At 38.9% G+C, this 17309-nt stretch overlaps 1 protein-coding gene across 2 annotated transcripts in view; it reads left to right on the top strand.

Annotated features, from left to right (window-relative positions):
• MRPL1 (mitochondrial ribosomal protein L1) overlaps positions 1-16335 on the top strand; it is a 66743-nt gene extending 50408 nt beyond the window's left edge. Inside the window, exons 8-9 of one of the 2 annotated variants that reach the window (XM_070394325.1) lie at positions 14510-14591; positions 16144-16335. In XM_070394325.1, the coding sequence (XP_070250426.1) occupies positions 14510-14591; positions 16144-16262 (201 nt within the window). In that variant the 3' untranslated portion in view covers positions 16263-16335. The remainder of the gene's footprint in view (positions 1-14509; positions 14592-16143) is intronic. The other variant, XM_070394335.1, reaches the window with a different exon arrangement.
• Positions 16336-17309: the final 974 nt, after the last annotated feature.

Here is a 17309-nt window from a genome sequence, read left to right as displayed (position 1 = left end):
ATAGGAACAAACTATGGATACATGCGATGTTGTGGATGAACCTCAAAAACATTATGCTTAGTGAAAGACACCACACACAGAAATCACTTACCTAGGGTGGGGGCAGGAAGAAACAGTCATAACAGTAAATGTGCATAAGTCATATTGGGTTGATGAAGATGTTTAAAACTGCTTGCTGGTGATGGTTGCCCAACTTGGTAAACTTACTAAAAAATAATTGAATTGTAAATTAGAAAATGGCGAATAATATGAAATGCAAAATATGCCTCAATAAAATTATTAAAAATACGCAGTAAGTCAGGAATACCTCAGTAAAGTTGTTTAAAAAGGAATAAAAATCTGTTTAACATTATGTATAATACAGTATAACTATTCTATAGAAATATTGGTTTTAAGTATCAGAGATACTTAAAAAAAGATTTCAAAGCAAAGTAACATAGTTTTCTTAAAAGTTTGATATTTCCATGAGTGATGTTACTCTTATTATATAGTTGGAAATACTGAAGATGTTTGTTGTTGCCCCCTGTATAATGTTAGAATTGGATTGGGGATGAATATGCCGATGAAAGGCCATTGACAGCATCACAGTCCTCATTTAGGGAGAGTTCCTCCTCATTTTGGATACAAAGAGGGTATTAAGATCAGGGTCAAGAAACTATAGCCCAAATCCAATTGTGGCTCCTTTTTTTATAGTCTGTGAACCAAAAATGGTCTTTATCATTTTAAATGGTTGTAAACAGCAAAACAAAACAAAGAATTTTCTACAGAGATCATATGAGGCACACAAAGCCTAAAGTATTTAATATCTGACTCTTTAGGTAAAAGGTTTGTTGACCCCTAATCTAGAAAGATGGGTTTTGGGAGAGAAAAATGTATTAATTTTGTGTTTTTATTTGCCTGTACAAGAGAGACTGTCTTAACTTTACTTAAGTCATCTTGGCATCCCTTGTTATCATTCTATAGAGTCTGCTCTGCCACATTGCTTCATGATTCAGTTCTACTTTTGATGTAATGTGAAATTGGTGTTGAGTAGTTTAAGCTGGTTTTCTTCTGCATCAAAGTGATAAATACAATGTTGAATGATCTTATATGGTTATCTGACTTTAGGATTAGCATCTTGAGTATGAGAACGAGGTCATTTGTGATGCCTTTTCTATCAGAACTGTACTAATGTGTTAGAGCCAGTATCCAACATTTGTGAGTAGTACTTGTGGGTAAATTGGTTTCATTTTTCTTTTCTGCCAATTGTACTTACACTTTACGTGTTCATGAAATTGATTATGCTTATATCAGCGAGAATGTCATTCAGAGGATAATGTTGGACATCTTGCAGACAGAACAGTTTGTTTTTGGAATATTTTATTTTTTGGTCAGTTATATTGCTATCATGTAATCAATAATTTCTCATCATGAAGAATGAATTGGTTGGGATAAAATAAGTTGCTAAATGGTCAGATTTAAGGGAAAGATCTTAAAGCATAAAACTAAAAATAAAGGTTTACAGGGGAGTAGAAACACATTTTTACAACTGGACCCTAACTTTTTTTTTTTTTAATTCTCACGTGAGTATGGAGAGTGGAAGAGAGAGGGAAAGAGAGAACTACCGATATGAGAGAAACACATGGATTGGTTGCCTCCTGCACGCACCAGGACCAGGGCCCGCACCAGGACCAGGGCCCGCACCAGGACCAGGGCCCGAGCCTGAGCTGGGGAGGAGCCTGCAGCCGAGGTATGTGACCTTGACCAGAATCGAACCCGGGACCCTTCAGTCCGCTCTTATCCATTGAGCCAACCTAGCTAGGGCCCTAGCTTTTTTTTTAAAAAAAAATTTATAACTCTTTCCATGAAATAGAAATGAACTAAGGCAGATTCTCAAAAAAAATGAAGCTGAAATATAATATGAACCTGTTCAGTATATATATTCTAAGTAGCAATTTCATTTCAGATAGTAATTAAATAACTTTAAAGTGATTTATCTGAGTTTATAATATAGAAAACAACATAACAGTCATAATTTTACTGCCTAGATAACTCCATTGGCATTTAAAATTTTTCAAATTGATGTATGTACTTCGTTAAATTAGTAGCTTAAAAATTCTAAGGTGAACATTACTGTTGTTTTCTTCTTAGGATAAAATCTTTTTCTGTTATACTTCTTAAAATTTTAAGTTTCTTCATCTGCCACCCATTCTTAATCCTTTCTTTTCAAATATTCCTAGGCCTGACCTGATTCTCTACCACTCTCTCTTTTTCTGTGTGGGGTCCTGTGACTCCATTTACTGTGGACCTCTGCTGACTTGCCTTTGCCATGATTCACTCAGTTTACTAGTGCCTACTAGATGGAATTGACAAGAGCCATGTTCATAGAAGGTGAACTGCTTGCAAAATTGAAGTGTTCACAAACACAGATTGCCTGGCTTTTGCTAACTATGGAAAATAAAGCCTTTCTACAGTGTTTGGGACTGATATTTTTTCTAACCCATGATCTCTAGAGATTTTTACTGTATCCTGTATATTTTAAAAATTTATCCTTATTTATTGACTTTTCTTAAATTTTATTCTTTGAATAGAAAAAATTATTAGCTCATTTATAATATTGCCTAAAAATGAAAAACAAAAACAACCAAAATAATGTTCAAGTTCTGACTTTGTGGAGGCACAATGCAAAATAGAATAAGACATTTTTTCTTAAGAAAGATATATGTGGGGAGAAACCAAGATGGCGGCATAGGTAAACACCGGCGTTTGCTGCCTCGAACAACCACTTCAAAAATACAACTAAAAGACGGAACGGACATCACCCAGAACCACAGGAAGGCTGGCTGAGGAGAGACTCTTCAACTAGAAGGAAAAACAACAGCATTACGAGGCTTAGAGGAGGCGCAGTGTGGAAAATTTAAAGGTACGGTGGTGCGGCGGTGCGCGCGCAAAGCGGGCTGGTAGCTGAGGGCGCAGTTGTCGTTTTCAATCAGGAGTGAGTCTCAGACTCTGGGCTACAGATCCGGGCGAGTCTGTAGGGACCCTGACTCAAACGGGAGAAGTGGGACTGTCTGGCTACGGTCCCTCCGAGGTTTGCAGCGGTTGCGGGGACAGAGAGGCAGAGCCCCTGGAGACGGACTGAGAGCAGCCATAGCTGCTCCCTCCCCCCGCCCTGTTGAGCCTGCCCTGCCCAAACCCTGCGCAGAGCCATTTGCCAATCGCCTCAGGCAAAGGCTGGACTAGCGCCTCCCCAGAGGACTGAAGTTTTCCACACAGCTGATTCCTACAGCCAGTCGGCCTGGTGGTCAAATCCCTCTAGTGTTAACTACAACAATTAAGGCTTGGCTAGAACAAGACTGCGCACAAAGACCACAAGGGGGTGCACCAAGAAAGCATAAAAGATGCGGAGACAAAAAAACATGACAGAAATGGAGGATATGGAGCTAAGAATCGCAATTTTGAGGGCTTGCTATAAACTTGAGCAGAGCCTCACGAAAACTAATGAGACCTTCAATGCTACGATAAAGAAATTAGAAAGTAAGCATACACGGACTGAAATAAAGAATATTATACCCAATAGCAGACCAGAGGAGCACAAGAATCAAACTGAAGAAGCAAAAAACTCCCAACTGGAAAAGCAAAATGAAAAAAGAATCCGAAAGTGTGAAGATAGTGTAAGGAGCCTCTGGGACAGCTACAAGCGTACCAACATCAGAATAATAGGAGTGCCAGAAGATGAGAGACAACAAGATATTGAAAACCTATTTGAAGAAATAATGGCAGAGAACTTCCCCCACCTGGTGAAAGAAATGGACTTACAGGTCCAAGAAGCGCAGAGAACCCCAAACAAAAGGAATCCAAAGAGGACCACACCAAGACACATCATAATTAAAATGCCAAGAGCAAAAGACAAAGAGAGAATCTTAAAAGCAGCAAGAGAAAGAGACTCAATTACCTACAAGGGAATACCCATACGACTGTCAGCTGATTTCTCAACAGAAACTTTGCAGGCCAGAAGGGAATGGCAAGAAATATTCAAAGTGCTGAATACCAAGAACCTACAACCAAGACTACTTTATCCAGCAAAGCTATCATTCAGAATTGAAGGTCAGATAAAGAGCTTCACAGACAAGGAAAAGCTAAAGGAGTTCATCACCACTAAACCAGTATTATACGAAATACTGAAAGGTATCCTTTAAGAAGAGGAAGAAGAAAAAGGTAAAGATACAAATTGTGAACAACAAACATGCATCTATCAACAAGTGAATCTAAGAATCAAGTGAATAAATAATCTGATGTACAGAATGAACTGGTGATTATAATGAATCAGGGACATAGAAAGGGAATGGACTGACTATTCTTGGGGGGGAAAGGGGAATGGGAGATTCGGGAAGAGACTGGACAAAAATCGTGCACCTATGGATGAGGACAGTGGGTGGGGAGTGAGGGCGGAGGGTGGGGCGGGAACTGGAAGGAGGGGAGTTATGGGTGGGGGGGGAAGAGGAACAAATGTAATCTGAACAATAAAAGTTTAATAAAACAATAAAAAAAAAAGAAATATATGTGGTAGAGGAGCTACATATGGAAATGAATTATAGAAAAGAATGATAATAGAAATATATATAAGATAGAAGGAAATTGCAGAAAAGAAGCAATGATTGATGTGTAATTATGCCATGGAGTAGGCCAAGGACTATTTCTAGGAGGAGTTTGAAAATATACACCAGGTAAATTAAGGGTCATTATTCATATTTTAAAATAATATGTAAGATAATAAATGGGCTATTATACATTTATATTAGTTCAGGTGTTTTAAAGGGACCAAATAACAGTGACCTAATTATGACAAAGTTTGAGCTGGTGAGCAGCTTGGAGCTATTCTTCACAGAGTTAAGCAGGGATCAAGGTTACTTCTCTCTCTCTCTCTCTCTCTCTCTCTCTCTCTCTCTCTCTCTCTCTCTCTTTGCCATTTCCTAGGGTATTTTATTCTTACTGATACCAAGTCTGACTTGTAGCCACTGTGGAGGAGGCAAGAAGGGGTAGACAGCAAGCAGCTTTCTTTCAAGCATATGAGCCATTGGTCTCATCACTTCTGCCCCCATCCCATGGTCCAGAGTTAGTCATGTGGCTTAGCTGAAAGTCTGTGCTGTCTAGTATCTATCTGGATGTTATGTGCCCAGTTAAAACTTTATTTTAAAGAGGGGAACCCTAGCAGGTTTGGCTCAGTAGATAGAGCGTTGGCTCGTGGACGAGGGGTGCTGGGTTCGATTCCTGCCTGGGTTGCAGGCTCAATCCCCAATAGGGGGCATGCAGGAGGTAGCTGATCAGTGATTCTCTCTCATCATTGATGTTTTGGTCTCCCTCTCCCTTCCTCTTTGAAGTCAATGAAAATATATTTAAGAAAGTAATAATAGTAAATGAAGAGGAAGGCACTGGACAGGTGGCTCATTTGGTTGTGGGTTTGATTCCCGTCATGGCACATGAATGCATGAATAACGAGAACAACACATCGATGTTTCTCCCCCTCTTCTGCCCCCCCTCACCTTCCTCTCTCAAAATCAGTAAATTAAAAAAATAAAAGATGAAGGGATGGATTTGGGAGACAAGGCTTTGCCACAGTTGAGGAGGAACCAAGAAACCTAAAAGAATAAAAAAATAAAAGGTAGGAATTTTTGTTCATTTGTTTATTGCTGTACCCCCAGTTCCTAGAATAGTGCCTGGCAAATAGTAGGTGCTCAATAAATAATTGTTGAATGAATGAAGGTACAAATAATCAAAAGCTACTGCCAATGGAAGATCAGTTAGAAATTACTGAAGATACTGTTATACATAATGTATAGTGAATCAGTGTTTTGTTTTCTAAATATTTGATTGATTCACAATAAACTTTTCAGGCAATCCTTATGGAGTAGTATAGGAAGTGAAAATTTTAATTTCTGGAATTTCAAAAAATGAGAGTCAGAATTATCTTATCCTCTATTTATTATGGAAATAATTAGGTGTATATTTTGACATTACACAGGAAAATTAAGCAGTTTCCAGATATTATAGCATACACCTGCCAGAATAAAGATTTTGAAGTAATTTTCAAAGGGTGCAGTATTTTACAACATACCACAAGTCAATTTTATGTTAGCTTTGAGGCTCTCAGAACCTGCTTTGTTTTTCCCTCACTAATGGATTCCTTGTGTGATTTAAGATACTTGGCCTCCAACCTACTTTTCCAGAAGACTTGTAAGTGTAATTTTAAGCCGTTTGCATTGTTGATTGGCTTTCTTAATTTGGCCTTTATTATAAAGTAAAAGTTCTTTCTGATTTTCTATTAGTCTTGACTTTACAGTCTTACAGGAAGCACATATAATACCTTTATTTTTGTCAAAAACTAGAATGTTCTCTCTCCTAATGTTAACTGCCTCACATATTTCAAAAACAAACATATGTGATAACGTTGTAGTAAAATATGGCACATTAAGACATGTAATAGGAAGCATTTATCCCGAAGAGAGGACATGAACTGTAGTTTAAAGGAAAATTTGGAATGTGCTTATTTGATGTATTTAACTATCATAATATTTAATACCAGAATAAATTACATGACTCTTATAGCATATTATATATACTCCTGAAAGAGCCTATAAAATCAGACCCATGTTTCTGTATATATTTTCAAGCAGCAATTAGCTAACTTTTGTGTGTGAATTTAGTTAAATAGAATCTCACTTATGTAGAAGTACTTATTAGAGTTTTCATGGGAAATTACTTTGATTTTCAAATAAATTCTGACTGAAAAATCTTTTGGGATTAATAAAGTTAAAGTTTGAGGATAAAACATAGGTTTGCATTATAATGCATACTGGACTTTTTAAAGAATACAGTATTTTATGAAATCATAGTTTCAGATTATTTTTTGTAGTTTGGCCCTTTTATAAGTGCTTAGCTGTCAGCACAGCAACTTGGTAGAATTTCCCATTCTTTATAACAAGTATTTGGCCTGCAAAAGAATGTTTAGTGAGCACCAGCTCTATAGTCCAATCAACTTTCTATTTTAATTTTTCACTTCAAAGTAATTCTGTTCAAGTATACAAGTTCATACAAGTGAGGCTTTTAAAAAAGACTTCACTATAAAAATTTTCTGAAAACCATAAAATCAGGAATCTTGATGTTTTATCTTCGTTTTATTTTAGAACATTGGGGACACCCAGTGTTCAAAGCACTTTAGAAAAGAAAATCTAAAGAGAAATTAAACCATATTAATAGCATTTCAGGTAAGAAAGTAATAAAATAATCACATATTTTCTTGGAATTTATTGCTTCATAAAGTCTGACCTCTAGTTAAGCTGGCACTGGTAAGTATCTTTAATGTCTGCATATCTTTTTCCTCAGTTTTTTATTTTGAAATTTTTAAATGAATGGAAAAGTTGAAAAAATAGTACAGTGAACACCTATCTATACACTCATCATACCTAGAGTCACCAATTTTGTCACATTTGTTTAGAAAAACTAGTAAAAGTAGTTTGCTTAGAGAAAATAGATACCTGTGTATGCCACTTGTCCTGTTTTAATTTAGAAACTTACTATTTCTATATTTTTATTAATAGGTAGTTAGAACATAAAAATCTTAAATAATTTGGAAAGGGGGAGACTTCTAAAAACTTCACTAAATATGACTGAAATTTTGAAGAACATCTTTTGAAAATACATTATGTAATAGCCTAGCTTTGACACGAACAGTAATCATAGCATTAAAGGAAAAACAATTGTAGCCCCTTTAAAACCTGTAAATATCCAGACTTCGAGGACTTACAAGTAATAATGCTATTGGCAAATCAAACGTAAGCTGATTTTCTAAAAAGAAAAAACAGAGGGTAGTACAACTCATATGATTATACCCGATTCTGCCAAGACCTGATTTAACTAGTGTTTCTTGTCTGGGTTTCAAATATACTTGGATCTCTTACATAGTTAATATAAAGGCCGTGTCTTTGATGTGCTTTTCTCCCCCTGTTTTTTAAAGTTGTAGACATGGTCCATTCATAGGGGTGTATCACTATACTTCGCTTGAGTAACAGTGAATTACTTTGTGGCAAGAATATTATCAACCTGGAAGCTAATAAAAGATGAAGTATATTCTAACAAAAATAAACAAGTTCAGGGCAAGGGGATAAGCATCATAAATCTTGTGTTGAAATCAGAGTCTTTAGTTTCAGCAAACATGTTAGAACAGGAAAAGTGAATGTGTTGGAGTTCAGTTAAACAAAATGTGGATAGTAAGTATATAGTGCATGGAAATTGAAGACTTACTTTGAAGCATCTAGGTCCATAAGTTGAAAACTGGCAAGCAAGGAATATTGCTTAAATCAGTTAGAAACAATAATTAGCTAAAAGGTGGCAGCCCATTGGCTCAGGGCTTACTGTTATTTCCCTTTGCCTCCATTCCTTCTAGTTGATGATTAACTTTTTTTTGGTTGCATTATTTTTGGTGTACAATGGTGTGCTGTGCCATGGATAAGAGGCTTATAAAGAGAGTAAGGTAAATTGTAGAATGTAAAAGTCAAATTCTGTACTTGTTAGTTCTCATTAAAATTAAGGGAAGTACATTGGCAATAGAATAGGCCTTAGACCTCCAATGATGTGGGGCTAAGAACGAGGGGAAACTAATATTTATCTAGAACTCAACATGAGCCAGCATTTTGCTTGCCGCTTTGTTGTGAAAGATGTAAACTTAACTGGGATGAGTAATCCTTGTAGTATTTTAAGTTACATTCGTTGGATAGATTTTTATCAGTATTCTTACTAGTAGGAATATTAGAATGAAAAATAGTTTATTTCCAGTTTTCTTACTTATACGGTTGTGAAATCAGATGATAATTTCCCAGAATTTGGGGGAATTGAAAGTGTGTCTCTCCCCTTCTTTAAATAAATAATAGCATAAGAAAAACCATAGTATTTGGGAGAACAGCTCACTTTTCTCTTTAATTCATTGCATTAACTCAACAATGTAGTGATCACCAATCAGAGTAGCACACATGAAAAATACAAACGTGGCATAACGTGTGAAAAGAAGGAACTGACGTGCTTTCCTTTCTTCGTCAGTCCTTCTGTTAATACGTAGTTGTCAGTATCCTGCCCACACAGCTTTCTTTTGTAAACTTAATTTTAAAAACCCGTGATAAGTATGGTAGCTTTTACAGAATTTTGTATTTAAACAACTTTATCATAAGCAATGGTGAAAGCTGTTTGTTCCTTTAGATTTTGGTAGATTATTTGTTAAAGTGATGTAAAACGTAACTCATACCACAACTTGTCTTTGCATGCATTTTTATATATTTGTAGACAAATAGTGTATTCTAACACAGGAGTTGGCAAACCATGGCTCAGTGGTCAGTTTTTAAATCATATGTGAACTTAGAATGGTCTTTTAAAGGGTTGTAGTAAAAAGAAAAAAAAGAATATGCAGCAGCAATCATGTGGCCCTCAAAGCCTAAAATATTTATATCAAATATAAATATCTGATCCTTTACAGAAAAAGTTTGCCAACCCTAAAATATAAATACATAGCTCATAAGCTTGGGAAGTTCCAGTTCCAAGTGAGGAGGTGTAATGACATGACCCCCATCTCTCTCAGGAATGCCTCTCTTATAAACCTGCACAGAATGCATGGAGCAGCTGTTCGAAGATTCTGCAAAGTAAATAGTGGCAGGCAAATTAGGGAAGACCAGAATTTGAAGTACCACCAAACTGGCTGTGCGTTTGCCATTTTCCCCTTGTGTTGTCACATGGCCTGGTCTCAACTTAGACTGAAACCAGGCGGCAGACAGCAGTGCAGGCAGAGAGCTCCAGGCTTGAGAAGTGAGGCGTGGCTCCTAGTAGTAGCAGTGGTGCCGAGGAAGGTAAGGTATCTTACCTAAAATGGGGAGGTAGGGGAGCCTTCCTTTGTGACTAGAGGATCTGTGGTCACAAGAGGATGGGGCACACTGCATTTGCTTTTTTTTTTTTCTCTTTCTGTCTGCCTACCAGTTGGCCCCCACTGCAGGAACAGTTGCAGACAGTGGCCAAATGGGAGGTAAATAAAGCTCCAGCTTTCTGGGCAGACTGCCAAAAGGGAGAGCCCCAGGGAACCAGCAAGTACTAGGGAGATCAGGGAGAGATGGGAACTTGAGAAAGGGACCTCAAAAGTTATTCATGTCTTAAGAGACATGAATGATAGTGTCTCTGTAATGCTCAGAACGGAGCTTGAATAAGAGTAAAATTAATAAACAGCTAGTAAATAAATCAATTATTATTTTCCTTAGTGTTGTATAGGAAACACAGATTATCTTCCTTTCCTTGGCTTAGATTGTTAGGAATCATGGGGATTAAAAGTATTGGCCCATCTGCAGCAACCATATGCCAGGCCACACTCATTTAATCTTAGAACATTGCACTTGGAAGGGATTTTGGAGGTCAGATGTTCTAAAAAGTAAAGTAGCAGCCCTCCCTGCAGTTCCATTTAGAGATCATCAGTCATCTGAGGCTGTCAGTGCACTTACAGTGAGAGTTGGCCACTTCTGGAGGGTCATGTGATTGTCTAACAATCATGTATACATAATTTGTCTTTTTTTTCTAGACTCTGTAAAATGTAAAAAATTAAGTTGAATCCTTTTTTCACACTGTAGTTCTTAGTCATTCAGAATATTTGAATAGACTTAATTCTATTCTGGCGATTCTCAAAGTGTGGCCCCAGGATCTTGCTTAACTGACAAATTTTTCTCAGGACGCCTACTTCTCTCTTCCCCTTCTTTTAATCCATGAAGATATACCCTAAATTTTTTGTGTGTGCCTGTGTGCATTTTTCTGGAATGAGGTTTGATAACCTGAAGAACATTTAAGAATCACTGCTTTAGAAATGCTCTCAACTACAATTTGTCCTGCATACATTTGTGTCTCAAAGGAACAGAAAATGTTTTTTAATCTTCTCATAATGGTAGAAAGTGATTGAAGACAAAGTTTAGGAATTTCACAGAAAGAGGAAAATCTGAGAGTTAAAGCAAAGAGGTAGAGTTCACCTATATTCGCTGAGCAAACCTCCTGATTTCTGTGGTAAGTCTTCCATCTAGTCTGCTTAGGGAATTATTTCTGACGTAATAAGAAATGTTAAGCAGAAGGTAGGATTCAGTGAAGCAGTCTTTTTTTGAAAACATCTATGCTGCAGATGAGGAATAACTATTTTGTCCTGCAGTGGATAATTATCTTAGCTAAAGATAGATAGTATTGTGACTATTATATATTCAAGTGCATTCATTATACACACACAAACAGATACGGTGCTTAACATAGTTCAGTTACCCTTCAAGGTCAACTCAGTCCTGTTTTGTTGTTTTAAGCTGCTGTATCAAGTCTCATGCTCTGCTGTTGAGAATAGAACAGGTATTGTCTCCTCATAATGGTCGTCCTTGACTTCCTTCGTAAGACCACAAAATGCAATTGCATGGGAACGCACCACTGGAAGTGCGGAGTAACTGATGTCGCTTACATGAGTTATCTCTAGATTGTAACCAGCCCAAATAAAGAAATTTCTCATGCATGCATAGCTATCTTGTCATCAATAGCCAATTAAATAACCCCAGTTATGCCCATAAAATATATAACTTTTTAATAATTTTGCAAAATACCTAAAAGAAAAAATAAAATAAAGTATTATGGCTACAAATATATTTAATTCAGTAGAGACATAGTACACAGTAAAGATAGAGGTGATAAAATTTGGATAAAAGTATAAACTATTTTAAAACTTAATGAAATTGAAATCATTCTACTGATGAAAGTTACAAGGGAAGTATTTGTTTTTCATTTCTAAAGCCATGTCATTATTAGCTTACTATAGGAATGGCAATATAGGTCAGCAGAAATTATGTAGTAGTTACAAAAATCTGGTAAGTTTAGTCTGTCTATACTAATAAAGAGCTAATATGCTAATGGTTGATATGCTGTAACAGGTAACGACCAGGTCATTAGCATATTAGCTGGCGCGTTGCTCCGGAGAGGGGGCAGAAACGGGGAGGTGCCCGGAGGAGGCGGGACCATCCTGTGTGGGGGAGGGCAGGGGTGAGAGCGCATAGCGCGCCCCCTCACCAGTCCTTTGCTACCCACAGCTTGCACTCTGAGTGCCGGATGCAGCCCACCTGCCAGGGGAAGGAATACAGCACAGCAGGCAAGAGGCTTCCACGCTCTCCTCTGGTGCCATGACGGGATGGAGCCACTGTGTTGCTCCAGAGAAGAGGAGGAAGCGAGGAGGTGCCCAGAGAAGGCGGGACCAGCCCTAGGCGACTCTAGGGACTGAGGGCGGGGCTTGAAGCGGCCAGAGAAGGCCAGAGGGTTTGGGGGCTGGGCCAGGTGTGCTGGAGCTCTGCGTGGACAGGTTCGGGTGTCAAGGCAGGGTGGCGTGCGCGCGATTTCAAATTGTGTGCTGGGCTCCTAGTATGGTATAACAAACTATTTAAAAAGTTATGCTGCACATCTTGGTTTGTGTCTGTTGCTATCCTAAATTTAGGGTAGATCTTTAACAAAGGGTAAGAGAACTTATTAGATACTAGAGGCCTGGTGCATGAAATTCATGCACACAGGGCTGGGGGAGGTCCCTCAGCCTGGCTTGTACCCTCTTGCAGTTTGGAGCCCTCGGAAGGTGTCCAACTGATGGCTTAGGCCTGCTCCCCGCGGGGAGCTCACTGACCACCAGGGGGCAGCTCCTGCATTGAGCATCTGCCCCCTGCTGGTCAGTGTGCATCATAGTGACCTGTAGTTCCACTATTCAGTCGATTTGCATATTAGCCTTTTATTATATAGGATGTGGTGACTGCTTCAGTTGATATATAAGGAAGGTCAGTTTAAGGTAAGGTGGAGAATTAAGGGGGAATGAAAGGAGACAGTGACACATGTTGATACCTTTGGCATTTTGTTTTGTTTTCTAACATAACAAATATAAAGTGCCTTGTCTGCCAGTCTGTGAGGTCTGTGGACTTGGTAAGGTGAACTGAGCATTGCTTGATATTTTTCTTCCCAGATTGGCATCAAAGTGAAAATTCCTCTAGTAATGTCCACACCCTCTTATTTAGGGTTTGGTACTGCATCTTGCCCAATAGAGTGTTGGGTAAATGTTGTCTGATGAGGATGAGAATATATTTTTTTCCCCGAGGAATTATCTTTATGGTTATGTGACACATTTCTCAGGGTCACTGGAAAATAGAAATCTTGTTTGAACTTGAACTCTTACTGTGTGGTTTTTGCTGGTTACTCTATTATAAGTTTTATATGAATTTTAAAAAAATTGATTCATTTTGTAAAGTGCAAAATCCTCTAAATATTGAAATGTAATATGTTGGGAGCCAGCACGGCCATGGCATACTCAGCCCCAGGGCTCCTTATGTGCCATGCCAGCTCAGCCTGGTTCAGTGACCCTGAGTTGGGGGGTGAAAGGGTTGAGAAAAGACAGACAAGAGAATGAAAGCTGGGTCTCGGTGGGACGCTGCTCCCTGATGAGGAGACAGCGCCAGCGCCCACAAGCCGTGTCTTTATTTTATAGCAGATGCCACAAGGCAAAGTAGGGGCGTGATCACGTTGTTTACAGCATTCTCGTGAGTTTCAACTTCACTCAACTACATGCACCCAAACTCTATCACAAGGCACGTGGGGCTACGTGTTTGGACCAGAGGTTCAAGCTTACAACCACAGCCCTTGGCTATGATTGTGCTGGGAGGGCCTTGCCCTCCAGCTGGAACTTGCATGTGGCTATGGGAGGACCCTGTCCTTTCATTAGTCCGAGGCTTGAACCTGGCCAAAACACTGTAGCCGCGCCCCACAGTAATATAACTGGTTTTAACTGGGATATTTAAGAATAACATGTATTGAATTTGAGTAATAAACATAAGGACTTTCCGAAGGTGTGAGTTTCCCAAGGTTTAGGAGTTCATAAATAAATTTTATTCCCTGTATTTATTGACTTGGTGTATTTTTGGCTAAATAGCAGGATAATTATTATTGCATAGAGTGTTAGCATAGCATCCTCAAAATGTCTCTGTGTGAGATTTGTGCTTGTCTGAATGTATGTAGTCAAGTCATTTTATTTTGAACTTGTGAAAGCATTAATTTCTAAACATTGTCTTTGTTTTCTTCAAAAGTAAATCAATAACCTCAAAAGAAAATATTACTTATTTCTTGAGGGTTAGGGGTTACAGATGTGTGGTGTATTCTGCCCCAGGATAAGTTTTGGGGAAATTACTTGGAAATCAAGGAATCTCAAGTGGAACTACTTCAAAACACTGCTGTAATATGCTCTGTAAGGTAATTAAGTCTTGACATATAAAGACATGTAAACGTAGACTTCTAAAAGAAGAGTTATAGGCTTTTCTTTCACAGTAGGGACTCTTAATAGATAATTTACATTAGTTGAATATTTGAAAAATACTGTATAGAATAAGCAGTGATACAGTTACCAAAATTTGTATTGTTTTTTCACTTTCACATCATTAATGCTATATATATATATATTTTTAAGCTGGATATGTCAAGTGACCAGATAACTGCCAATCTGCAAGCTGTTGTCAATGAAGTTTGTAGGCACAGGCCGCTGAATTTGGGTGAGTGGGTAGCAGGGCTAGACTTTCCTATAGTCCTGTGATACTTTAAAAATGTAAAATATTAAGAAGACAATTAAGTCATATGCAACTACAATAGCAACAGTATATCCAGGTATTAAATAAATAACATTTAATTCTTCAAAGGATTCTTAATTGCCTTATTAACAAGTGTAGTTGTTTAGAGAGGAGACCTCTTTAACATTAGTGGGAGTACTCTACATCCTGAAACCTTTGTAAATTCCCACATGATTTCTACCATTAAATGTAATAAATAAAATTTGAAGGAAAACGGTAACTGACTGCCTTAAACTTACAATGGCATTAAATAGAAAGTAAAATAAAACAGAAATGGTAATGAAGCCACACCATTCACTTTGTCACTGGCAGTAGCTCTCTAAATCTTATTTATTTCAGAAAAGAAACAAGGTTTTAATCATGTCGTGAGAACAGTGAAACGTGATCAAGGCTGTGTAGTAGACTAGGGCCCCTATCATTGCACACGTGCCACTCATTCCTTCCTGAGGCAAGTTTCACTCGCAGCTGTTTGAAGCCAAGCAAGTGTCTTTACCTTCAATGGACTATCCACTTATAATTCTATCATTATAGGAATCTGTCACTTTGAGTTTTATATCCAAGTGTCTAACTACATCACAGTATTTCACTATTTTTCACTTTCTTTGAGTGTTAAACACACTGGTGATAACTGCCTCATTTGCTAAATCTATTGTCCTGGATTTGACCATAGTGCTTATTAATGGTATGAATATGGGTTCCTGTATTCCATGGATAACTTTGGTTTGAGTATAGGCTCCTCTGAGACTATAGGGAGTAGAATGAGAGATAGTAAATCTCTAAAAACAATGTAGTTATCTGGTTTTTGCCACATTGAACAAAGTCCCTTAACATTAGTCATAGGAAAAGCCTTTTAATTTTTAAGGAATTTTATTAAATCTGTGGTGACTATTTTATTTATTTATTTATTTATTTTTTAAATATATTTTATTGATTTTTTACAAAGAGGAAGTGAGAGGGATAGAGAGTTAGAAACATCGATGAGAGAGAAACATTGATCAGCTGCCTCCTGCACACCTCCTACTGGGGATGTGCCCACAACCAAGGTACATGCCCTTGACCGGAATCAAACCCGGGACCCTTCAGTCCGCAGGCCGACGCTCATCCACTGAGCCAAACCGGTTAAGGCTGTGTTGACTATTTTAAATAAATATTTAGACTATTTCCATCAAATGTAAATATTACCACCTGCTCTTTCATTGTTGACTTTGCAATAAAATAAATTCTAAGTGACCATATTCTGGAAGAGAATTATTCGTGATTATGTGTAGTTTAAAGGATAAATTAGAGTGTAGCTAGTTTGTCTTCTACTCTAGAAATAAAACGATTTTTTTTTCTTATACTTCAAAATATTAGTTCAGTAATGTCAGTACTTACAAGCTATTCCATGAGTTCTATAAGGTTTATTGTTTTATGTTTATATTTGCTTATTAGGTATCTCTGGAATAAAATGAAAGTTGATTCTTCTCTTTGTTTCCAGGACCCTTTGTGGTACGAGCTTTCCTTCGTAGTTCGACAAGCGAAGGTTTGTTACTAAAGATGGAGCCATTGTTGCCTAAAGAAGTGGAAACCAAAGAAAGTAGCAAAGAAGCTGCCTGAAAGTGTTGTATTGTGAAATTATTCATAGTGGATGAAGAAGCAACAGAAAAATCATAAAACTATAATTTCTACATTTGGTGTCTTGTTATTCATTTATTTACTAGGGGCCCAGTGCACAAATTTGTGCACCTTGAAAGGAACTGTGGGTTGCAAAGCTGTGATAGGCACGGGGCGGGTCTCAGCTCATCCTCCTTGCCCCCAGCCAGCCCCTCCCTCTGTGGCCCCTGGTCCCGTCTGCCGGCACCCCCACTCCTACTGTCGCTCCCCCATGCTGACGGCACCAGCCCTTCTCGCAACTCACTGATGGCGTGGAGTGATTGGGGCTGGCGCCAGCAGCGGGTGCGAGTGGCGGCTATTGCCCCAATTGCCCCTCAGGAGCAGAGGGAGGTGGAGAAGCCCTCAGGGGCGATCAGGGCCGACAGCTGCCACTTGCACCTGCTGATGGTGCTGAGTGATTGGGACTGGTGCCGGGCACTGGCAGTGGGTGCGAGCGGTGGCTCTGGCGCCAGCAGCGGGTGCCGGGCACTGGCAGTGGGTGCGAGCGGTGGCTCTGGCGCCAGCAGCGGGAGCAAAGTGGGGCCAGCGCCAGCAGAAGGTGCGCGAGAGCAAAGAATTTTCAGTAACCACCAGAGGCTCGCTCTGATGACAGCAACCGGCACCCCGCCTTGGTCTTGCACCCCCTCTCACCTCCTCCACCATCCCTCTGCACCCGACACCCGCCATGTTATACACATGCCCCTGGTGGTCAGCGCACATCATAGTGACCGGTTGTTCGGTTGTTTCAGTTGTTCCGGCCATTCCGCTGTTCGGTCTGTTTGCATATTAGCCTTTTATGATATAGGATATATTTATTTGTTTATTTTGTTAATCCTCACCTGAGGATATTTTTCCATTGATTTTTAGAGAGAATGAAAAAGAGGGGGAGAGACAGAGAGAGAGAGAAACAGATGTGAGAGAGACCCATCAATTGGTTGCCTCCAGCACAGGCCCTAACCAGGGCTGGGGATCGACCCTGCAACCCAGGTACATGCCCTTGGCTGGAATCGA

The sequence above is a fragment of the Myotis yumanensis genome, unplaced genomic scaffold (genome assembly GCF_028538775.1).
Source record: "Myotis yumanensis isolate MYYU_CA2020_CCGP unplaced genomic scaffold, mMyoYum1.0.hap1 SCAF_1, whole genome shotgun sequence".
NCBI lineage: Eukaryota > Metazoa > Chordata > Mammalia > Chiroptera > Vespertilionidae > Myotis > Myotis yumanensis.
This window is presented reverse-complemented; position numbering and strand designations above follow the sequence as displayed.